This window comes from Amblyomma americanum, chromosome 8 (assembly GCF_052857255.1).
Source record: "Amblyomma americanum isolate KBUSLIRL-KWMA chromosome 8, ASM5285725v1, whole genome shotgun sequence".
Classification (NCBI taxonomy): domain Eukaryota; kingdom Metazoa; phylum Arthropoda; class Arachnida; order Ixodida; family Ixodidae; genus Amblyomma; species Amblyomma americanum.
The window spans coordinates 11,308,278-11,333,265 of NC_135504.1; the positions used below are offsets into that span (position 1 = coordinate 11,308,278).

General features: G+C 45.2%; 1 protein-coding gene across 1 annotated transcript; it reads right to left on the minus strand.

Annotated features, from left to right (window-relative positions):
- Nucleotides 1-292: 292 nt before the first annotated feature.
- On the minus strand, nt 293-23,546 carry LOC144100912 (organic cation transporter protein-like). The gene is made up of 11 exons (XM_077633826.1): nt 22,135-23,546; nt 21,773-21,873; nt 19,836-19,990; nt 17,781-17,949; nt 16,365-16,512; nt 14,905-14,996; nt 12,513-12,727; nt 11,569-11,750; nt 10,525-10,670; nt 9,468-9,760; nt 293-1,366 (listed from the first exon to the last, which is right to left on the minus strand). Exons 1-10 carry the CDS (start codon nt 22,498-22,500, stop codon nt 9,643-9,645), a joined length of 1,692 nt encoding a protein of 563 aa, XP_077489952.1. The 5' UTR covers nt 22,501-23,546; the 3' UTR covers nt 293-1,366; nt 9,468-9,642.
- Nucleotides 23,547-24,988: the final 1,442 nt, after the last annotated feature.

Below are 24,988 nucleotides of genomic sequence, written 5' to 3' on the forward strand. Positions count from 1 at the left end.
AAAATAGCTCCCTATTCTTCAACGGTATCTTCGCTACGAAGTTTAACACAGTCATAAGGCTGACCCGCAAAGCACTCAGCCCAGAGCAATGAAAACCTATGATCTGCTTCGGTAAAGGCTGTATGGCCATTTCACGGGTAGCTTCGCTCCCGCTCTGCCAATCTTCGGAGATAAATTAATAAATGAAAATAAAACAAATAAATATTTGCTAATGGGATTCGCACTCGCGGCGGCGCGAACATATCAAGCTTCGCAGGCCACCGCGCGACAGGACAAAGTTTTTTTTTTTTTATCATCCTGGTAGGCCTCAGATTTCGATCCTTGGGGCACTAGAGCACCACGTCCATTTTCCTGGACATCGCCAACTAGCGCCATCTGTCGGCTGCCAGTGGCGAAAACTGGGTAACTAAAAGGAAATATTCTGATCTGCAGTTGAGAGAAAAGTAAAGAGTGAGGTTAGACGGTGCAAGGTGACGTTGACACTGATAGCCTACTCGTCCTATACGCTGCAGATCCTCTCTGATAAAATGCTTCCTGGGCTCACAGCGAGTACTTTTGACGACCATCGGAAATCTATTGGATGTACCAAACATTCTGAACACCCGAGGTCATTTTTGATGTTCAGCGCCAAGCAGTAGAAGGCGGCAGCCAGACAAACTAGGAGCGCTTGTTCAGATTTTCTGGGGCTGGACAGAAAGAGACGACAAGGAAGGGAAAGTCAACTAGGGTTCCTGTGTGAGCTAACCATAATGGACAATTCTGAACAAAGGCATTTTTCGTCGGGAAAGACTTTATGAACGCCATTTTTACTGCGAATAGCACTCTTTAACAAGCTCCAACCCCAGCCAGACAATTCAATCCCAGCCAAACAACACAGATGAGGTACATAGTGTTTCCCGTCTGTGTTGTTTTTTTTTGCGCTGTTACTTCAAGATGGGTCACCAACAAGCCCACGCTGCTCTTCTGGATGATAAATGAGTCAGACAGGCAGAGCACACCGGTAGGTCCTAAAATTCTGTACCTGGGGTAGCAGCGGCAGGCAGCTTTATTGTACGTCCCGCTTCAAGAACTCTTCTTGTTTTCCGCAGATTCAACTGCCCGGCCTGCGTACTTCGTGAGCAGGAGACTGCGAAAGCCAACTTGCTCAGAATCGAACATAAACAGTACAGTTCCTGCGCATGCAAGGTTTCATCTTCGAGCATAACTGACCGGCTCATCGAGCAACGAATTTGAGCACCACACCAAGCGGCGGACGGGTCTTGAGCACGTGATTTTCGAAGCAACTTTGGCCCCGCCGCGGTGGCTCAGTGGTTAGGGCGCTCGACTACTGATCCGGAGTTCCCGGGTTCGAACCCGACCGCGGCGGCTGCGCTTTTATGGAGGAAAAACGCTAAGGCGCCCGTGTGCTGTGCGATGTCAGTGCACGTTAAAGATCCCCAGGTGGTCGAAATTATTCCGGAGCCCTCCACTACGGCACCTCTTTCTTACTTTCTTCTTTCACTCCCTCCTTTAACCCTTCCCTTACGGCGCGGTTCAGGTGTCCAAAGATATATGAGACAGATACTGCGCCATTTCCTTTCCCCAAAAAACCAATTATTATTAATTATTTTTATTAAGCAACTTTGATGGCTGGAATCCGCCCACCGCGAACATCATTCTGTACCCGGGGGCAGCCACGGCAGGCGATTTTATTTTACGTCCCGCTTGAAGAACTATTCTTGCTTTCCGCAGGTTGGTGTACTTTCATTCTTGGCTAATCTAGATACTATCTTCTTCTCTGCCGCTGTTGCCTCTGTCAGTGTGCTGTGCCGTGGTAGTAACTATGTCTGGGTCTCTAGCACGGGCACTGAGTTGGCTAGCTCTTGTCAGTCATGTGCTAAGTCATTCACGGAGACCACTAATTTTCTAAAATATTGTGAATCCGAGTCCTCGCACCTTGTAGAAAAGTGTGCAGGCGTTCTTGTTAAAGCCTACAAATGCATGAGTACTGAAGCTAAAAGCGAATGGAAATGCACCACATGTGCAACGCTTGAGACTAGGAATGCTGTGAGCCCTGAAAATGATGAGGAAAAAATGACATGTAGTGTGGAAGAACAGCTTGCAGCTATCAATAGCAACCTAATGCTATTTACTCCACCTGCTGCAAAATTAGACGCCATATTGGGCATGAAACAGAGAGTTGATGATACTGATACGTCTGTGCAGGTATTATCAAACAAATATGATGAATTTAAAACCAGACTAGACAAACAGGATAAAAGAATAGCGAACCTTCAAGATTGGATTGAGAACATAGAGCGCTCAAGCAAACCGCATGAAGAAAATTAAACTACTGAAGAAGGATTTGAACCAACTTGACCAATATGGAAGGAAGCTGAATCTAAATGTACATGCCATTTCGGTAAAGGATAAGGAAGATTTATTTTTTGTTATCAATGAATTTAGTGTATCACTGGCAGTGCACCAGTTAAGACAATGTGATGTTGAAGCCATTCATAGGTTGCCTACACGCGATGACCAGACTCCTGCCATTCTCATTGGCTTTAATTCCAAACAAATGAAGTATGAATGGAAAAGCAAAGCAAAACAACTTAAAGACTGCACAGACCACAGTAAGCTCCATTTCTATGCGAATCTGACGGCCTACAACAAAAGACCCCTTAGCTCACACGCGCTCGAACACAAGAAAGAAACTATACCAGTTTGCTTGGCAAACTAATGGTGAAATACTCGTCAGGAAAGAGTCTGGTGAACCACGATCAGAATTGCTTCGGAGGACGACCTCAACAAAATAACATGAACACCGTGTTAAGGAAACCGTCTTGGATAAGGGTTCTAGATGGGATGAATATCATGAATGGAATGGCTTATTCAATTCAAGAATTTAATGACCATGTAAATCACCACAAAGTGACCCATAGTTTATTATCTATCTTCCGCCTGAATGAGTGCAGCTTGCGCTGTAAGGGTGGACAGCTTGAATTGTACTTCGATTCATAAGCAGTGTATTTTGACGTCTTATGTTTTACGGAAACATGGTATTCTGCATCAAATGAAGCGTATTGTTTTCCAGACTATAAGCACATGGGAGTGTATAGGCAAAATAGGCGGGGTTGGCGGAGTGTCTATTTATGTTCAATGTTGTTTGCAATATTCCGTTTTACCCGAGTGCTCATTATTAACATGCGGCTGAGAAATGCGCACAGTTAGATGTACTGATGTAGTAATCACACTTGTCTACAGGTCTTCTTCAGGAAATATTCAGTTTTCTCAAACATGCGGAAAATGTGCTGATATATGTACGTACATCGGCGTTCAAGGCAGTGATTATTGCAGACATAGACATTGATTTGCTGTCTGTCAGTCATGCTCAATGTGAATATCTTTCTGCTATGTTATCATATAGATTTTAAAGCCTTATTAACACTGCCACAAGGATCACACCGTCTACTGAAACAGAAATTGATGTTTGTTTTACTAATATACACAAGAAAACCTTCATTCCGGTGTTTTAGCGATTGATGTAAGCGACCATTTGCCTATTTTTTTGTGTCTTGGAATGCCGTTCATCTTGGCGCGTATCTTAACCGTCGTTTCAATTAAGAAAAGTTAACGAAGCAACAGTAGATGCATTTAAATCTCCGATTGGGCACACTAACTGGTCTGAGGCCATTAATGGCAGTAACACAGCATCTTCTTCCTTTCGCTTTTACAGGATAGTGGTCGACCTATATGATCGCGCTTTACCGCTCTGCATTTGGAAAAACCATAAAAAGGCAAGAAAGCCTTGGATATCTTCGGCACACTATATTAGCATGCAAAAAAGAAACAAGTTATACGAGGAGTTTTCAAAAACAAAGGATAGTTAAAATTCAATGAACACAAGAAATTTCAACATAAAGTCAACTCTAAGATCAGAAAGGCCAAAGATAACTATTATTTCCGCAAGTTTGACAATATTAACAATCAGCACAGATTTTGGAAAGCCTACAAAGAGGTTAGCGGTACATGCAGCGTCGATATTTTACCCGAAGAATTGGCTATCGATGGAGCAACCCTTACTACGACTGAGTTGCCGGATGAATTCGATAAGCACTTTTTATCTCCCGGTAAATTTAAGAGCCTCACTACGCGAGCAAGTGATCCCACTGGTTACGTTCATACACAAGCAAGATACAGCGTTTTCTTAAAGCCTACGAATGAGTTGGAAATTATAGAATCTATTAACCCCTTGGATAATAATAACGCAGCAGGTCTGGACGAGATTAAAGCTGAACCAATTAAATCTGTTGCTTCCACGACTCCTCGCCCGCTCAGTCATGTACGAAACTTCGTGCTTTAGGACGGACGGTCCCCGGATGAGGTCAAAATAACCCGAGTAAGTGTTATTCACAAAGGTGATGCCAAAGATGATTTCAACAATTATCGGCCAATATCAGTCCTAGGTATTTTTTCGAAAGTTCTAGAACGCGTTATCTATTTTCGACTCGGACTATTTAGATAAACACAAGTTGATTTCAACATACCTGTTCGGACTCCAAAAGAAGAAATCTACAGAACTAGCGCTCTTGTATGTGAAAGAAAGGCTCATAAAAAATATTGAACAAAAATTAAGAACAACTGGAATTTTATTTTATATAAGGAAAGCTATTGATTCCGTCAAACACCATATCTTAATAAACAAACTTCCCAGCTACGTCATACGAGGACGCGCACTTAGCATATAGAAAACAACCTAAAAGATAGGAAACAGTGTGTGATATACGGTGCAATCTCCTCGACCCTTGAGCCTATATTATCGGGTGTACCTCAATGTTCCATTTTAGGACCGCTGCCTTTTCTTTTTTACATAAACGACATCTGCTGTATCCCACGCACGCAAAAAATACTCCTGTATGTCGATGACACCAGTGTTTTCTTTTCTAGCACTAACCTATCAAAGCTTGAAATAGATGCAAATAACTGGCTGCGTGAACTTTCTGAATGACTTGCTGCAAATGAATTAGAATGTTAAATTCCTAGGTGTTTTTTTTTCCTAAGCTCCTATCATGGAATAAGCATATTAATTAGAATGTTAAATTCCTAGGTGTTTTTTTTTCCTGAGCTCCTATCATGGAATAAGCATATTAATTACCTCAAAGTTAAACTATCCAGGATAATAGGAGCATTAATGAAAATAAATAATCAAATTCCGAACAAATTCAGAGCCATTCTTTACTTTTCAGTGATTCATTCTCATATTCATCATTGTCTCCTGATAAGGACGCCACTACTGCTCATAATATGAAAACATATTTATGGCACAAAAAAGCCAATTAGAGCCCTAGAAGGATTAAGCCATAGTAAAAGTATGCAGTCATTCTGAGACCGCAACCGATTATTGGCGGTTTACCAGCCTTACAAGCGCAAGCTTGCGACGTGCATGTAAACGGAAATAAGAAAGGATCGTCAAAATTTCGAACTAACGTTTATGGTAATGAATCATGTCTTTAATCTCAGAACGATAATTGCAGAGGTCCGAAGCTGCGAACAAATTATGGTGAACAAAGTCTAAAATATCAAATACCTATGCTTTCGAATAGCAATAAGGATCTTAAGATAACAATTGAACGGCACTCGACTGCAGCTGATTTTAAGGGTGATTTGACTAAAACAACGTTTTTGTAGGCTTATGGTACTTACTCTTTCATGGTTTATGGGGTTTAACGTCCCAAAGCGACTCAGGCTATGAGAGACGCAGTACTTACTCTTTTAACTGAGAAATAAAATATGCACTTTTTTAAGACATCCATTTGGTGGTTTCAGTTTGCTTTTTTTTTTCGTTTCATTCTTTATGTGTAGTTGCGTGTGTGTGCCGCCAGGTAAGAGGTCAGCATTGTTAGTATAACAAACTTTGTTTGCTGCTTTATACGTATGCTTTGTGTATATGCTTCCGTTGTTTACTTTCACTTTTTTTTCTTTTTTTCTGCTCTATATTTGAGTAAAAGTTGAATTGTATATCTTGTTGAACAGCGCAGTTTTCTCCGCGTACAGTTTGTATGGAGTCTTGGACCCAGTCAGGAGCAATGAAGCGCCTTTTGTCTGGGACCCTTTATTTTCTTGTACCAGTAAACTAAGAACACAACTAAACAATAAAAAGTGATAAAAATCAACATGCAGAAAACCAAAGTAATGTTCAAGTCTAGCAAAGGAACAGCAGTTCACAAATGATAGCGAGGTGCTGGAAGTGGGAAGGGAATACGCCTACTCAGGGCAGGTAGCAACCGCTGATCGGACTACGAGAGGGAAATAACTGGAAGAATAACAATTTGGTGAAGCGCATATGGCAGGTTCTCTCAGATCATGAAAAGCAGTTTACCAATATTCCTCAAGATAAAAATGTACAACAGCTGTATCTTAGCGGTACTCACCTACTGGGCAAAAACGTGGGGGCTAACGAAAAAGGTTCAGCTTAATCTAACGACAACGCAGCGAGCCATGGAAAGAAAAATGATAGGTGTAACGTTAAGAGACCGGAAGCGGGCAGAGTGGGTGAGGGAACAAACGCGTGTTAATGACATCCTAGACGGAATCAAGGGCATGTACTGCGAAGGCAAGATAACCTCTGGTCATTAAGGGTAACGGAGTGGATTCCAAGAGAAGGCAAGCATAGCAGGGGGCGGCAGGAAGTTAGGTGTGCGGATGAGATCAAGAAGTTTGCGGGGTTACGGTGGCCACAGCTGGCAAAGGACAGGGTTAATTGGAGACTAAGGTTAGACAGCTGGGCTAGTTGGTTTGCATTATTATGGAACATGGTACCAGCGCAAGAAACAAGGACGAAGGGAGAAGAAAGACAACACGAACGCCGGCGTTCGTGTTGTCTTTCTTCTCACTTCGTCCTTGTTTCTTGCGCTGGTACCATGTTCCATATTAATTAGAGAGTCATGAAAGAGGCCTTTGCCCTCCCTGCACTTATCATAGTCAGGCTGATCATGATTATGATGATAAACCCCAGCCAAGAAAACAGATGAAGCTTGAGCTTGAGGACGACCCGCACGACCGGAGCTGGTTGCTGGCCGCGCTGGTAGATGGCCCCACGGGACCTCTGTCGCCAGTGCGCTCATTAAGTAATGGCGCCAGCTTCATGCAGCGTTGTCTCCTCGCTGTATGTGCCACCAGGACTGCGCATGCGCCTATTGTCCTTGCAGATGACGAGCAGAGGAGGCGACGGAACGCGCCGGCGCCGGCGTGGGTCGGACACACGAGATGCATCGCGCATCCGTGCCGCTCGCCGATTACTTGAGATGCCTCACACCTGCGTGGCGCGGTATCATTAAAACGCCTAGTCGCTCTACTTCCTCTCTCTCTCTCTCTCCTTCGTTGTTTCCATGCTCTCCCTTAATAATAATAATTGGTTTTTGGGGAAAGGAAATGGCGCAGTATCTGTCTCACATATCGTTGGACACCTGAACCGCGCCGTAAGGGAAGGGATAAGGGAGGGAGTGAAAGAAGAAAGGAAGAAAGGTGCCGTAGTGGAGGGCTCCGGAATAATTTCGACCACCTGGGGATCTTTAACGTGCACTGACATCGCACAGCACACGGGCGCCTATGCGTTTTTCCTCCATAAAAACGCAGCCGCCGCGGTCGAGTTCGAACCGGGGAACTCCGGATCAGTAGTCGAGCGCCCTAACCACTGAGCCACCGCGGCGGGGCTCATGCTCTCCCTTCGAATTCGTTTTCAAGGCGAAAGCCTTTAATGGCTCATCGTCGTCCGTCCGTCCGTCCGCGAAATCTGTCACACTATGACGTCATCAATGGTGCACATGCTATAACTCGTACTCTTAGGAATTACTAAGTAATGAGTGATTAGTAATTAGTCATTAACTTGTAATTAGAAATTAGTTAAATATTAGTTAAAATAGGAATATGTAGAAAAAGAAAAAAATAACAAAGTTAAAAATAAAAATAGATAACTGAATAAGAAATTTTAAAAAGAAACAGAAATTAAAATTGAATAAAAACAAAACATGCAATGCCTAGAGGCGCAATGGAACAAAACCCGCGTTCTAGACAGTTCATGCTTTCGCATTCCTGCACGTAAGTAGACTTGAGTGTCCTCAGAAATTTAGTTTTGTGAAGAATAAAATCAAGTCTGCTCGGAATCTCCACGCTGTCATCCCAGTTTTATAGCTAGGGCTTCGTCCTCGCTGCACGATGAAAAGAGACGTGCTGACAGCGTGGAGATTCCGAGCAGACTTGATTTTATTCTTCACAAAACAAAATCGTATTCGAAAGGAGAGAGCGGAAGCAACGAGAGAGGGAGAGACAGGGAGCAGAGCGACTAAGCGTTTCAATGATGCCGCGCCGTGCAGGTGCGAGGCATCTCATGTTACCGGCGAACGGCGTTAATGCGCGAGGCATCAGGTGTGTCCGACCCGCTGCCGGCGCCGGCGCGTCCCGTCGCCTCCTCTCCTTGTCCTCTACAGGCCTCCTCCACGCCATGCGCTGGCTTCGTCCACTACGACACTCTGAAGACCCGGAAGACGCAGTTGTTGACGCGTGCGCTGCCAACATGGCAGCGCATCTGCAAGGACTGTAGGTCAAATCGTGTCGATACCAGGCTAACCACATGCATGCTTTCGTACGTCTGCTCGGTTTAGCTACATCAATACTCATGGGCCAAGAAAGGCTTACGCCTTTTCTTGGCCCATGAGTGACGTGGACGGAAGCTATAGACGGAAGTTGTAGGGAGAAGTTGTAGGCGGGAGTTTGTGGACGGAAATTGTCCGCACGAACTGTCAGTCATAAGCTGTATGGTGAATAAAACAAAAATGTAAAAGTTGATGAACCAACAGTTCTTAAGCAACATACATGGAATGAAATAAAAAATCAAGAAATTAAAAATATAGACCGAAAAGTAAAATAAATGAATATGTAAAATAAGAATCAAGAACTCGAAAAGATAGAAAAATAAAAATAAAGTAAAATAAACCCCGAAATTAAAAATACACCAAAAAATTAAAAAAGTGAACAATGGAGGGAGAAAGAGCGGAAAGGGAAGGGCTTTCGCATTTGCGCTCTTAAGTAGACTTAAGTGCAACCCTGTGATTTTGTCATATGTCATATGTATTTCACTACAACAATCAATACATCCGCACATCTCCCGTGCGCAGGCTTGCCTTTTTTCGCTATTAACGTTCTTGCTATCGCCAAAAGCGTTCCCCATTGGTTTGCTGTGGCAGTCTTAACTGTCCGATACCAGCGACAAAAAGCCTTTAAAAGAAAACTCTTTGCTACTGCTTGGAAGACTTGACCATTACCTTCGATGTTTCCGTAACAGTAGCTTACAGAATTTTACTATCCAAAATTTTTGTCCAAGAATGCTGGAAGAATCGTGGCTGGGTGTAAACGGGAAGAAGAAATAGACTAGCATTAAATAAAAAGAAACATCGAGAAAGTGCGCGGGCAGCAGGAAAGTGTGCGTCTGCGCCTGTCAGGCGAGTTCTGCTCGGAACAAAAAGGCGGGAAGGGAAGAAACGCAGGCGACGCTCAAGCTTTTCTGCTTCAGCGTGCCTGCGTTCCTAGGAGCTGCCTCCACCAATGCAGGCGACCGAGATTCTTTTAACGAGCACTCTGAACACGCGCTTCCAAAAACCCGAGCTCTCAGGGGACACCGTGCTTCACGTCGACGCCATCAGCCACGCACGCCACTTCGGCCAGTGGAAGTCGCAGTTTGGCCTCCTCCGTCGTGTCGTTAGAAGGGCCCTGCTTCTCCACCGTCCTGCAAAACATAACGAGCAAGCATTACTCCCTCTGTAGAAGCCGGGGCGTGGAGCGCTCTTTCTGAACCTCTAGTACCACGAGCAGCGTCATCAAGCGCAGAAAAGGACAATCGTGCGAAAGAGGCTATGATACTATCTATGGCAACACGACTGCCAGGACAGGGACACATACGTGCAGGTGCCCACAGAAGTTTTCGGAACACCGAAATCACGAAAACCATCGATTTCTTCGCTGTCTAGAAGAACAGCCAGGCACTCAGGGATGCGTTGTGCAGGTCGCACTGGGAACAACAAAGCGCACACTTTGCTTCATGCCTGCATTCTTAGGCCGCCCACTAATTAGGCTTTGTTGCAATTATCGTGTTCCAAAAACTTTTCTGGGCACCTGTATAAAAATGGTCTATTGACAGTCTGTAGGCTCCTTATAGACTACTGCCTTCCTATAAATATTTGTTTTTGTCTATTCATAGTCTATAGGCTGTCTAAAGACAAAAGTCTACTAAAAGTGTATGGCCGTAAATTTATAGATTGTCTATAAACGGTCTATAGGATTTGTATTTTCAATAGACTTATCTAGGGTTTGTCTATATAGAGAGTCTATAGACTTTGTAGCAAAAATTCTATAGACAGTCTATACACTGTCAAAAAATTGTAAGGCCCGCAGAGAAGAAAAAAACCAGCCATGATCGCCAGTTTTTTATTCCATTTATTTTTGTTTTTCGGACTGAACTTGCTCTGGAGTTTCGGTTCGCGATCTGCTTACCTGGACTTCCCCAGCTGCTTGGATTCGCGTATCGTGTCCGGTAGCGTTACCCTGAACGTCTCTGGAAGCACGAACATGAGCAGGGATGCGAGACAGGCGATGCCGGCCAGTACGCCCATGGGCACAGAGTCGGTGAGGTAGGTTCTCTGCGGGAAACAGAAACTTTGCATTCTTCATCCCTGAAAACTAATAGCGTGAAAAAAAGAAGAGCCAAAGAAGAAAGGAGACAGCCGAAGTCATAACTTGCAAGCAAGCCACAACATCCGCGGTTTAGATGGTCTCATCAAATTTGAATGGCGCAAAGGAACAAACACATGAAGGCACGGAGACAGAAACAGCGTCTACTACCAACTGAGTTTATTGCGGAAAACACCACCTTTATACGCCAGCACATTATCAACATCAGTGCGTTATCATAGCCAGAACAAGCCTACAGGAAAAAATATGTACAGAAAAAGATCATAACTGTGCATAAAAGCCAGTGAATTACTACTCACAAAACAAAGCATGATAACATTTTGGAACACGATAACAAGATGGAATGACATGATCTACACATGACCATCTAAAAAAATCTCTCTCTCTCTCTCTCTCTCTCTCTCTTACTTTACCGGTAAATTTTTCCTCTCCCAGCACCGGTTCGCAATCTTTCCAATCTCTGCAGTGATCAGGGAGGTTCCCTCTTTCATTGTTTTTATAGTCCTTTGTGCTCTCTCTCTCGGTTTGAAACAACGGCCTGTCTGGCCAATGTAGACACGCCAACACTTGAGCGGTATCTCGTAGATGGCTTCAGACCTGCATCGTAGATGACTTCCGATCTCAAGCATAGGCTGCGATATACGGAATGCAGGTCTGAGGAATTTCCTTCGCCTCTACCAAGTACTCTAGTGGTTCGTCTAAGCCAATCAGAGTCACCATGTCCAAACTGGGACCAGTTATCTGAGGCTCTCCGTATTCCCTGCTGAATTGCAATCTTTGACGCATACAACTGGCTTTCGTATAGATGGGCTCCGCAATTAAGAAACATGACACTTCGCTGCATACCAGCTCCAACAAGAAAGGGGCAGTGGAAGAACCGACGCGGGTGCCGACGAGGCAGGCGCTGACGCCTACGGTGCGGTAAAGCGTCGGAAACACCTCGGCAGCAAAGATCCAGATGAACGTGAGCGAGGCAGATGCCAGCATTTTTCCCACGATGGCGAATCCCTGGCGTGGGGCCACCATATCTGCGTGCGTAGAAAAGAATTAATGCCGCGTGGAAGCCCCGCCGCGGTGGCTCAGTGGTTAGGGCGCTCGACTACTGATCCGGAGTTCCCGGGTTCGTACCCGACCGCGGCGGCTCCGTTTTTTATGGAGGAAAAACGCAAAAGGCCCCCGTGTGGTGTGCGATGTCAATGCACGTTAAAGATCCCCAGGTGGTCGAAATTATTCCGGAGCCCTCCACTACGGCACCTCTTTCTTCCTGTCTTCTCTCACTCCCTCCTTTTTCCCTTCCCTTACGGCGTGGTTCAGGTGTCAGCCGAGATGCGAGTCTGATACTGCGCCATTTCCTTTCCCCAAAAACTAATTATCAATTATCACCTTACCATATGTCCAGAGAAAAAAATAGTTGCGGTTGAACTACTACTAAACCTGGCAGTGCACCCACTCTGGCACGTGAAATTGAAGATTGGTTTTTTGGGGGTCTTTTGGGGGTAAAATTGCACAGTCGGCCGCAAAAGTTTACAGAATGCGAGTGTGCGGGAAAGCATTTATTGCGCGCTGTACATGCACTTGCTGGCCTGAAATGCCTGCAAGTACATGCTTCACCTTCAGATATCTATAGGTAAAAGGATCACAAGGCCGCGTTAGAAAGAGTTTGTTCTAGAGCACACGCACAAACTTTTGCTGCGGTCTGTACACGGGTACACGCGGTACCAAGAGCGCACAAACCAATTACGACGGCAATGCAGTGATAGCAATGACAGCGTTGTCCCGTTCGCACATACCTGGTGCAATGAGGGACACGCCCAGTGCGCATGCGCCGGCAGTGGCGTACACGGACACCATGGTAACCTTCCTCCGACACCAGCGGATGGCCGCGTAGCAAAGGATCGCCACGGGTAATTCGGCGGCAGCGGCTATCACGAAAGTCAGGTACGGATCGCCACCTAGGTTGGTCACCGACAGCTGCAGGCCGTAGAAGACCATGCCACTCGCCGCACTGAAAAGACAGCGCCACCCATTAGCAGTGCGGCGCAAAGTCACAATGGTTTAAACCATTGTGACCATTGTGATTGTGGCGCGGTGGTCTTAAGACCACCACGCCGGTATACGATGTCCTTTGTGTCCTCGTCTCTGCCAGCTCTCTTAAAATGAGAGCGTTCGGAAACCAACTTATTCATCCTATTTACATGCTCTTACCCATTTTCTCGTTCTTTATTTACATAGGATAATCAGGTATTTATTTATTTATATATATATATATATTTATATATATATATAAATATATATATATATATATATATATATATATATATATATATATATATATATATATATATATATATATATATATATATATATATATATATATATATACTGCTAATCCCATTTGGGATTGTTGCAGGAAGGCAAAATAGGGTTAGTAATAACAGTTCAAAAAATACATCGTTTTGGTGAAGATCGTAAAATAGACAACTAATAGTAAGGGTAAAGCAGAGGCACTTGAATTAACTATGAAAATACAGCCAAAAATACAACAACGCAGAATAACAATACAACGAACTGTATCATAACCATATCGAAACTAGGCAAATTAATCTCACAATAGGCGTCATGACAGAAGTTACATCGCAATAGTTCCGAAAACAATACTGGTAGTCTGTGTATACTTGAACAAAGTTAACATTAAAAAGGCACCAGAATAGAGCAATATTAGCAACACAGAAAACACACACGCAAAAATATTTGCTAATTAAGTACCGAGCTCTCCATAGCAGCGCTGAACTTTCCTAACGATGAGCTGCTAGTTATTGAAGGGTTTAGACTGTTCCATTCACGAGTGGCAAATGGAAAAAATGAGTATTTGAAGCAGTCAGTATGGAAAGGGTACTCGTTAAGTGTATTAGAATGTTTGTGACGCGTCGATCTTGCTTTAGAAAAGGAAATATATTTAGTAACGTCAAGTTTTAATAGTGAGATAAACAGCGGAAAGCATTGCAACTGCAGCGGCATGTCTTGCGGGCGTATCGTAACTATATGAGAATAAAGCGCTCTGTAGCGGCAATACGATAGCAAAACTGGATAACCAAAGTAAGGAGCGCTAAATATCAGCTGCTGTTACGCTGTTACTAGGAACTTGGAGGCTATGGTCGAACTTGAACTAATCTCACATTGTTTATACTCGTGTTCTGTGCGCCAAGGTAAGAATGAGGCAATATTTTGTTCATTTTGCAGAGAATCGCGCCAAAATGGTTACAAGACGACAGTGAAGGAATACGTAGATTGTATTGGTACTAAAAAAAACAAGCAAAATATGGCCCACCCCGCACCACTAAGTATAACTGTCTAGTGAAAGAATACATAGATTATATTGGGACTAAGAAAAAATAAATAAGAAAATTGTGTCCCGGCCCACAGCACTAAGTACCCACTAAACATAACGGGCAGTAAGAAACGAAAGTATACAGACGAAGCGCGAATTCGTCTGTACTTTTGTTCAGTCGTCTATTTTCCGTCTCACTTTTCGCTTGCCGCCAACTAGAGGAAAATATCACTGCTTTTTTGGCACTGAAGCGCACAGATCACGGTTCTTCCCTTTAACTTTAGTGAAGCCCTCTATGCTTATTTTTTATTTCCTCTCTCTAAACAAATGCCTAGGCAGTGACATTTTTAACTGCGTGACATAATACGAACGAAAGGAGGCCGTGCGTTTTCAAGATAGAAATGTTTTAGTAGGCAAGACTTCCGAGAAATTCAGTGTGCTGTTACGTTTTTAAAGTGAGTCTAAAACAGGTTACTAGTTTGCATAGCATAAAAAAGTTGCAGTGCAATGTAAACGCGCTGACACAAATATAAATAACGGCATGCTAAAAAGAGGATTACGATTCAGCAAACTTCTTCTACAAAACATAATTGTTCTGAAACAAGGCAACGAGGTGAAACAAAAATTTCGCCACTTACAATGTTTCGAACTATTGGATTGAAGATAGCTTGTCCCATGGCATACCCTTTGTGAGGCTTAAAACAAGTTCCCTGTTTTGCTACTGAGGCAAGGCGCCAAGACAATTAAGCAGTGACTTCTGGAAAGCTTTTCAATGCAAATCATTTGTTCCGCCAACGCAATAAAATAAAGGGTAAGCGCTGCAGTGTAGAAATGCGTAAAATCGGGTAACTCACGAGGCGTATACCAGTGCGCAGGTGTAGAGGAACACCTTCCGGCTCCTGACAAGGTCCAAGCAGCTGGCCCTGTTCTTGGCTTCCTCTTCTTGCTAGGAAGCAGGGAACGGTGAGCCCAGATTAACTAATCATAGGCATCTTACTTGTATATTTAACGCTGAAAAGGATCCTTGCACCACAAAGTATACGCTAATATAAAACGTGTTTCAGGGAAGCCCGCCAGTAATTATTAAAAATAGGGTTTTTGAGGTAAAGAGAAGCTTTTTTACGCCATAGTTATGCCCGTGTTGGCGGACGTCAAAAAACAGGCGAATTGTGTTAACTGGTACAGTGATTAACTAAATTCTAATAGTTAACTTTCTGACTATTTATGATAGACGCCTGATTACTGATAAAATTTTGTAGCCGGTCGTAAGTAAAAACCGTATCAGTTTTTAGAACTTCTAAAATAGCCGTTACACTCGCCGCTATGGTTCAAAAAATGTGGGCCATTCCTTGCGCCACTGCGGTCGAAACCTCAACAATAAATGTGTCGGTGAGAAGCGCCGTCACCCCTGGCGTATCGGAGCGTATAGGGGCACCTCCTTTGCACCCCTGGGCCCGGAAGGCGTGTATTCCGGAGCACTTTCAAGCGGCCACTACTCCGGGCACACACCTACAACTCCCACCTACAAGCCATTTCCTGAGCTCTAACCATCCATGCAAGTATTCACGCTTTGAAACGAAAAGCTTCACTACGCTAGGTAAAGCAGTCGTAGCGTAGGCTGGATAATGACCTTGAACGACCTTCAGCCCAGCCACGTTAGCCGTGTGTGACTATATCTGATACAGTTATGGTGTCAATCCCTTGAACCCATAACCTTAAGTTGACCTTTGACCTTTGATATTGGATTACCTTTGGGCTGACCTTTGACGTAAGAACATCCGATGGGGTGACGTGAAGCCACGTGATGACACCCGATGGGGCTGTCGTAAGACCATGTGATACCGCGTCATAGCCACGTGGTCATGTGGGTATATAAAGAACGGCTGTCGAGAGCGTGTAGCCGAGCTGCCATGGACGAGCCTCAGATGCTTAGGAAGCGTGCTTGCTTTTCGCTGAATTCCAGGGTTAGCCAAGTTAAGCCACTGCCAATTTTATTTTCTCATCGCTTCATCAATCCGCGCACTGAACTGTTCAAGCCAAACCAACGGCTTGTTCTTTCTTCGAAATTTGGGATGCCTCGCTCCGGAAATATTAATAAATTCATTGCCATCATAGCTCAAGAGTAAACAAAAAGATCGCTTTCTGGCGGAGAGCCGAACAGTGCTTAGAAAAAAAAAACAGAAGTCTGAATAAAACTAGCAACTTTTCTTATCGTCCAGTTGAACCTTAGCATCTCAATCACGCACGAGGTTGCTAGCAAAGAAGTTATCAACACCGAATTCTGCAGGCTTCCAAAAACAGGGCTCTTGCCTACCTGTAAGATCTTATTCCTCAGCTGTGCAAGCACGGAATCGACGTCGTCAATTCGTAGCCCGTTGTCCTTACAGGCTTTGAGTATCGCCTTTCGGGCAGCAGACATCTTCCCCGTAGCTATCAGCCAACGCGGAGATTCGGGCAAGTACCTGCGGGATGCATGTACCATTTCTCCAAGTGCCGTTTCGCTCCATAACTAGTCGCGAACTGTCAGCCGGGCCATGTAATAGAACCCCCCCCCCCTCTTCTTTACTTTATGTTTCGTACCCTCCAGGCGCGGGTCGAGAGCTAGAGCAGGGAGTGAAGTACAGAAGAGAATAAGTTTAAGGTGAAACTAGGGACTAGTACACAGAACGTGCGATTTCTTCTTATTCGACTCGCATTACAAACTATCAGGCATACTATATACAAATATCTTATCTGAGCATAATTAAACACTGCGGAGTAGCGTTAAGTTGGAACAGCGAAAGGAGCACTTCATCATCATCTTCTTCATCATCATCACCATCATCATCAATCTCACTACGCCCAATGAAGGGCAAGTTCTTCTTTCACATGTCTCCAATAAAACCGGTCTTGCGCAAGCTGCGGTCCCCTTATATTCTTGCAAACTTCTTAATCTCGTCCGCCCGCCTGACTGGTCCTCCCAGCGGCGTTTGCCCTATCATGCAATACATTCCGTAAACCTAAGCGACCATCGCTTATCTACCATTCGTATTACATTCCCGCGTAAAAGCGATATTAGAGTGAAATAAATGCTCGTGCAATCATTTACATGCAGCAAAAAAACCTTTCTACTGATCCGGTGTACCCGGGTTCGAACCCGACCGCGGCGGCAGCGTTTCGATGGAGGCGAAACGCGAAGGCGCCTGTGTGCTGTGCGATGTCAGTGCACGTTAAAGATCCCCAGATGGTCGAAATTATTCCGGAGCCCTCCACTACGGCGCCTCTCTCTTCCTTTCTTCTTTCACTCCCTCCTTTATCCCTTCCCTTACGGCGAGGTTCAGGTGTCCACCGATATGTGAGACAGATACTGCGCCATTTCCTGTTATATAATAATTGGTTTTTGGGGAAAGGAAATGGCGCAGTATCTGTCTCATATATCGTTGGACACCTGAACCGCGCCGTAAGAGAAAGGATAAAGGAGGGAGTGAAAGAAGAAAGGAAGGAAGAGGGGCCGTAGCGGAGGGCTCCGGAATAATTTCGACCACCTGGGGATCTGTAACGTGCACTGACATCGCACAGCACACGGGCGCCTTAGCGTTTTTCCTCCATAAAAACGCAGCCGCCGCGGTCGAGTTTGAACCCGGGAACTCCGGATCAGTAGTCGAGCGCCCTAACCACTGAGCCACCGCGGCGGAGCCCATATCCTGTTGCCCAAAACCAATTTTCATTTTCAATTTTCTTTTTTCCTTACCACGACCAAATTACGAAGATCAGAAGAGGCACAGTAATGGCGCCTTGCAACGTTCTCCAGTCCTGGAGGAACCAAGCGAAGCCAGGCAGTAGGATGATGCCCAGAGCAAAGCCCAGGCTGAACGCCACTGCTGTAGTAGTCCTCTTCTTCGGACCGATAACCTCCATCACTGTAAAGGATGAAGTGCAAATGGTCACATTTGATTCATAATTCAAATAGCCAGCAGATACAGAGTTGTGCAAAGAATGCGGCTGTACCTAAGTCTGGTATCTGCATTACAGTCTGAGCGCCACAGGTCATCAACTGGCATTCACAAGAAGGTGTGCAGAATTTATAAACACAGAAGTGTTTCGCTTACATAGAAAAGGAACCAGCGAAAAGTGTATTGTCTGTAAGGGGGGTGCGCAGGCAGGAAATTTCTTTTAAAATGAGCAATTCTTCATCGCAATAAATCAGTTGTAAGTCCAGCGTTGTGGTGTGTGCCTCCTTTGTTCTTGTCTTGCGTCTATTTTCGCTGGTTCCTTTTCTATGCAATATGAACCAACTAGCCCAGCAGTTTGCACTCCTGAAGTGTTTCGCTCTTTGTGGAATCCTACAAGACGGATATGCCTCTTTCTGTTTAGATTTTTGCCCATCGCGCGTCGACCTATTTCTCCTCATCAGCGCTTCTCTTCGCCCTTCACTTGAGCCAGTAGCCCGGGTTGCATCAAGAAAGATAACAAGCAGTTGAAGACTGGCCACAATAAGAAATGAACAAGATTTGCAGTAGCTCGGGTTAGTGCTTCGTTATAGTCACGACGTCGTGACACGCCCCGATTATTCATCGGCACGTGCACCACTTCCTGATTTACTCTCTTATTTGCCATTCTCCATTTATGGCCCAAAAAACACTTCCTAGCGTCTCATAGCAGCTTCCTTGTTATGTTATCATTACCTCCTCCTCCTAATTACGGCCTGTTTGACTGGCTGATAAGACTTTATGATAAAAAATTACAGCGTGAACAGAGCAGCCCGCTAACACAAAGGAGCACAAAGGGTAGAAGCAGGGCTCTCCTTTTAGTTATCTCCTTTCGTTTTCTGGTGCGTCTGGTGATGTTTTCTCGTCTGTTATCCTTTTAACGTTCTCTCGCTAGCGCCATTAAGATTCAGAGAGTTGTAAATTCTCTTAACAGCGCATTCTGCGCTATCTATCATCCACACCCGTATCTGCGTGCAGCTGTTAGACGACCGCGTTAGGGGCCCGACGAAGACGACTACACGAGAAAACTAATAATGATGCCCAGAGTATGCTTCAAGTACACTGTTTTCAAAGAAATTGAGCAAGAGAAAGGCGTGTTTTGTCATTTGCAGTTGCATGAAGGTTCTCTGCGCTCCCATGTTACATTAACGCGCAACTTTTGCCACAAATTAGTAGGCCACCGAGTTTGCGTCAAGACCGTGTGGTTTATTTTGTTTGCGTTGCCAGCACTCTAAATCTCTCTAAAGCAATGCCAACTAATCTTCTCGTCTTCCAAAAGCTTCGGAGCTGTATTGATGTTACAAGAGCGGTGGCACAACGTGGTCCAAAACCAAACCTTACAGCTTCTATGTTTCTGACTAAGGATATATGCATAATATTGACATCGAAAGGTTCTTCTACACCCACAGTGGCGATTGTCTGTGTGAGTATCTCCAACATCATTTACGCCAACGTCGGTGACATTAACGTCGGAAAGTTCTTTTAAGACTGTGGCAGTATTTATTGTGGTCGTCAACATTATTTTATGGCAATGTAGATGTGTATGTAACGTTCAAGCTTTTTTCTTACAGCTACAGTACACTGACAATATGTATGTCCCACTTCGTTTTAGGCTAGTGTTTATGTGTGCATAACATTCACATCTAGAGCTTCCTTTGCGGCAGGAGTGCAATTGCCTGTATAGATGTTATCAACATTAACATCTTTTTCGCGCCAATGTCTGAGGGAGTTTGCCGTGAGGGCGTTTCCCGCAAACGCCACCTATCATGATAAAGTGAAAAACAGGGCATAAAGTAGAAAACAACTGCTCAACTCACAGAGGCAGAAGGACGCGGTCTGTGCCAGACCAAGGCCGAGGCCCAGAAGCCCCCTGGATACCAGGAGGAGTGAGAACCACGGAGACACCGCCACACACACGCTGCCTACGAAACTGCACGCGAAGCCAGCTATCACCATCGGCCGACGCCCCAGCCTGGCATTGTCGACCGCAACCATGCAGCAAAAGGAAGAGAGAAAAAGAGAAGAACGCAGATATTTTTGCATGATTTCACAGGTTTGAAGTCAACCGAAAACACTAGTTAAAGCTCTTAAAAGTGCTGCGAACGCATTACACATGTCGAATACATTAACGCCAGTTTCGTTACAAGCTCCCTAACTCCGCCTAAGCATTTGCTTATTCCAAGACGTCATAACACATTGTGGCGTTTGCTGGTGTTAATTTGGAGACGATATTAGCTCTACATTCAATATGGCGGCAACTGTTCCGATTGCCTCTAAATAAAACGGGAAAGTTTCTCCCAGCACTAGCCCAGATGTCAAGCGTCCTCGTTTCGTTCAAGCGTCGTTTAGTTACAGCGCGTAGCTCAATTTGAGAACCGCCTGCATACATAAAAAGGACGCCATTGTCAAGTGGTACATTTTATCCCTTAAGTATGCACTGCCCTTTCTCAAACTTGTCACGACACCGTGGGCACCTTGAAAGTAAATGATGCACATCCCCCACAGCTGTGCAATTCCCGAATGGTGGTGCCTGGTGCCGTGGTACAGTGAATCTTTTGCAGGTATACCGACATGTAGGCGAAGTCGGTGTTGGGACTCATAGAATAGGGGACAGATAAAAGAAATACAAAGTAGAGCACCTCTTACGTCACCATTATCATCATCAGCCTGGATATACAAACTGCAGGGCAAAGGCCTCTACCATGTCTCTCCAATTAACCTTCTCTTTTGCCAGCTGCGCCCACCCTATTTCTGCAAACTTCCTAATCTCATCCGCCCACCTAACCTTCTGCCGCCCCCTGCTACGCTTGCCCTCTCTTGTAATCCACACCGTCACCCTTAAGGACCAGCAGTTATCTTGCATTCGCAGTACATGCCCTTGATTTCGACTAGGATGTCATTAACACGTGTTTGTTCCCCCACCCACTCTGCCCGCTTCCGGTCTCTTAACGTTACACCTATCATTTTCCTTTCCACGGCTCGCTGTGTTGTCCTTAACTTAAGCTGAACCCTTTTCGTTAGCCTCCACGGTTCTGCCCCGTAGGTGAATACCGGTAAGATACAGCTGCTGTGCACATTTCTCTTGAGGGACATTGGCAACCTGCTATTCATGATATGAGAGAACGTGCCATATGCACTCCACCCCATTCTTATCCTTCTAGTTATTTCCCTCTCATGATCCGGATCAGCTGTCACTACCTGCCCTAAGTAGACGAAGTCCTCTACCACTTCCAGCATCTCATTGCCAATTGTGAACTGCTGTTCCCTTGCTAGACTGTTGAACATTTCCAGCATCTCATTGCCAATTGTGAACTGCTGTTCCCTTGCTAGACTGTTGAACATTACTTTGGTTTTCAGCATGTTAATCTTTAGACACACCGTACTGCTCTGTCTGTCTAACTCATTCATCATGATTTGCAGTTCACCTCCTGAGTGACTCAGTAAGGCAATGTCATCAGCGAATCTTGAAATGAGATAGGACTCCTAGGAGAATTGGCGGCCGCGTTTTTTTAAACGTTTGTTGATTTTTCTGTGATGTCCATAATCGACTGTGCCATCATTTCGTCGAGATGTCCTTCATGACATTATGAGAGGTTGCCAGTATGTAACGACGTCACGCCCCTGTATTCTCCCCGTGCAACGCTTTGCTCGTCTCCCCTAGAAGATACGTCTTTGTAACGTCCTTCAAACTGCTTGGCACTCGAGGCTGCTAAGATCTCGTAACATACAAATAATTACCACACGCAAAACTTACCTGTCTCCGAGGGACGAGAGCAGAGTTCCAACGAGCATTCCAGCCATCGTGGCCGTTTGGACCAAGCTTCTCATCCAAGCGCGGTCGCACACAAGGTCCCACTGCATGAATAATCTACATGATTCACATGCAGTGTTATCTTAACCTGCCCACTCGCCGCAGGTGCGATAGTTTTTTTACCGGAAGTCTCATAGTTATAATAAGAAGCTTCCCTGAACCTTTTTGTGTTATCAAGGCGCAGTAGCCCTTGCAAGTGTGCTACATTAGCTCACCTTGAGCGGAAGGTATATGCTGTCATCTTATCTTTCCTTTTTTCTCTCGTTTTCTAGTGGAAAAGAATCAGAATTTTTTTATGTACTTACTTCCTGCACCAGGGAACTCCGGTAGTAGCTCTGGCCGTACTCCCAACGTTGGCAGGGAACAGGAGTGTCCCCGAGTACCGGAAGCCCGTCCCCAGAAACCTCGAAGTCAAACGTTCGGCACCGACTGGATCGAAGCATTGCAGCATCGGCTCCAGAGGACGAGTTGGGCAGCATCATTGCCTTCCACTGCTCGGTAGTTAGGTTCCCAGCGATGCCTTCAGGCCTAGCGCACCAGTGCTCCACTGCCGGTAGGAAGAAACTGTAGATGACAAGGTGAAGACCATTGGGGGCCCCTCTGAGCAGGCAGAAGAGGTAGACGTTCCTCTGGAACTTGCCGTAGTCGCCGATCACGCTCGTGACGTCCATCGCTGCGTACGTCTACCTCAGCTATCGTTATCGGTAAGTCTCTAAATCTGCTGCGCTGTTCTCCACAGAGAAATCACACTATAAGTCCTCTGCCTTGGAGGCAGAAGCCAACGAGGTCTGCGTTGTCCGGTGTCCCTAGAGCAAGCTCTGCGGCAGGCTTGATTGCGATAGCGCCGAATGGCTTCTTCCACCAACAAAGTACAAGCCACCGCTCAACTTGCTGCCAGCCACAAGCTCCTTTCGAGAATCGTCGTAGTTTGAGCAAGAAACCTGTGGCTGAACCGTGGAGTACCTCACACAGTACCTATATGTCTCCATAGGCTATACATAATCACTGATCGGATCAAGCTGCCTATTCTGGAAGATGTTTTTTCTTGTACCTAGAAAAATACGTGCCAGCTTACTTTTCCTCTCTCGGCAGCCGGTTAACCCTGTCTAGCGTCCTCAGAATGATACAGCGCTCTCTCCGTGCCCAATATCAACTGGAAGGCGCCTCAGGTCGAGTATGCGTCCTTGTAAATCCCTTCTCAGGTTTCCTCGACGAATCTCCGTTCTTCTATTCATCGATCACTGTTCCTTCTTGGTGCAGAGGTTTCGTAACACGTGCGACTTCTCGGACATTAATAGAGCATCTACAGACGACAGTGAAATTCTAAGGAATAACTTCTCCGGAGTTTCCTCGACAACGTGCTTCGTCACTGGTGGATTCACTGTTTCCCACTTCGAACCCAAGAGCTGTTCAAGTCTTGGTCTGTTGTTTGAAATGCTTCCAAGATTTCTGTTATAAGACAAGTCCGGCATATACACTCAGTAAGAACGGTTACACGGAGTCACTTGTAAAGCTTTACACGATCTGACATTGTCACGTGTCATATCAGCCTGGTCCGCACTTGCCTTTCTATTTAGCGACGCAGCAGGAGTGAAGAAACGGGCTCTTCATCGGCATCAGCTTCGTTCTCTTGATTCAGAAGCAGCTGAGAAATCTAGTAATCGTCTGCACGTGGACTGTAAAGCTGTGTCAGTGTTGTGTGGTCAAGCTGCAAGCCGGTGCTCTTCCTCCCAAACACCGGTCGAGGTCAGTGCCGATAAGAGTTTGTCTTATCGTAATGACCTCATAATGCTGCCTTATAAAGCAGCGTCGCCGTCGGCTGCCCCACTCTTTTTATGACACCAATACCTGCGAGAACTCGCGGTTTCTTTCTGTACAATGTTTGCGAAATGCACTCCCAAAATGCTGTCCCACGAGCCGGCATCGTGGCTAGTTGCCCCATTCACTTTATGAGGCCACGACTTGCCCACAAGGTGTCATTGTCTATTGGGTTGCGATATGAGCCCACATTCGCCTTGCGTAGTGGTGCTGCGACCTCATAGAAGGGGTGCGCAGAGAAGACGTTTTTAATGAAACACCCAGCCGGTTGTTAGGACGCCAGGACAGCTTGATGTTAATTAAGACATCGCTCAATGACCACATGACTTCTATATGTGCTCTCCATTATTTTCGTTTTAAAGCCCGTTCTTCAGCTAAATGTTCCGCCATCCTACTTCGTAGTATACAGAAGCGGACTGTATGCTTCTCTGGGAAGCTGTTATTATTTCTCCTCCAGCAATATCCAAGATGTCCGGCGCAACCGTTTGCTACTAACAAAGGTCGGAAAAAGAAACTCGCAAGAAATTCATTTTTAAAAAAATGCCACAGTCAGGGAATACAATTGAAACCTCTTATTGCGACTAAATGTGGCATATTATATCATAATCAACTTCATCTCATCGCTCAAAGGATGGAGTTTCTTTCCACCCCGTAAGTAATATGCATCATCATCATCATCCTGACTGCACCCACTGCAGGGCAAAGGCCTTTCCCTTATCTCTCCAGTTACACTGTCCTTTGCCAGCTGCATCCAGCGTATCCTCGCAAACTTCTTAATCTCATCCGCCCACCTATCGTTCTGCGGCCCCCTGCTACGCTTGCCTTCTCTTGGAATCCACTCCGTTACCCTTAAGGACCAGCGGTTATCTTGCTTTCGAATTACACGCCCTGCCTAAGCCCATTTCCTCTTCTTGATTTCGACTAGGATGAAATTAACCCGCGTTTGTTCTCTCAACCACTCTGCCCGCTTCCGGTCGCCTAACGTTATACCTTTCGTTTTTCTATCCATAGCTCGCTGCGCTGTCCTTAACTTAAGCTGAACCCTTTTCGTTAGCGTCCACGTTTTTGCCCCGTAATATGCAGTGCTCTATTCAAGTAGATTAAATAGAATGAAATCAAAATTTCCTTCAAGAAACTCTTTTACGCCACTCTAGCACAGCACCGTTTCGACCAGCGAAGCACGGTCATTTAAATATTTTTGCGCAGCTATCACCGACGAATACGTTCAATACGAAGTCGAAGCACTCAGATTCGTTAGCCAGAGAGAAGGAATTCATTTTCATAACGAAGCTTGCGTTCTGCTTCTGTGAATTCGTCATTACAATTTGAAGCCTGCACAGA

Excerpts from the sequence above, each read along its gene's own strand:
- LOC144100912 (XM_077633826.1), bottom strand. The coding sequence starts at position 22,500 with ATGGACGTCACGAGCGTGATCGGCGACTACGGCAAGTTCCAGAGGAAC. Across the intron at positions 16,513-17,780 it reads ATCTTCGTAATTTGGTCGTG|GTACTTGCCCGAATCTCCGC; the intron begins GTAAGGAAAAAA and ends TGCATCCCGCAG. Across the intron at positions 9,761-10,524 it reads AAGCAGCTGGGGAAGTCCAG|GACGGTGGAGAAGCAGGGCC; the intron begins GTAAGCAGATCG and ends TATGTTTTGCAG.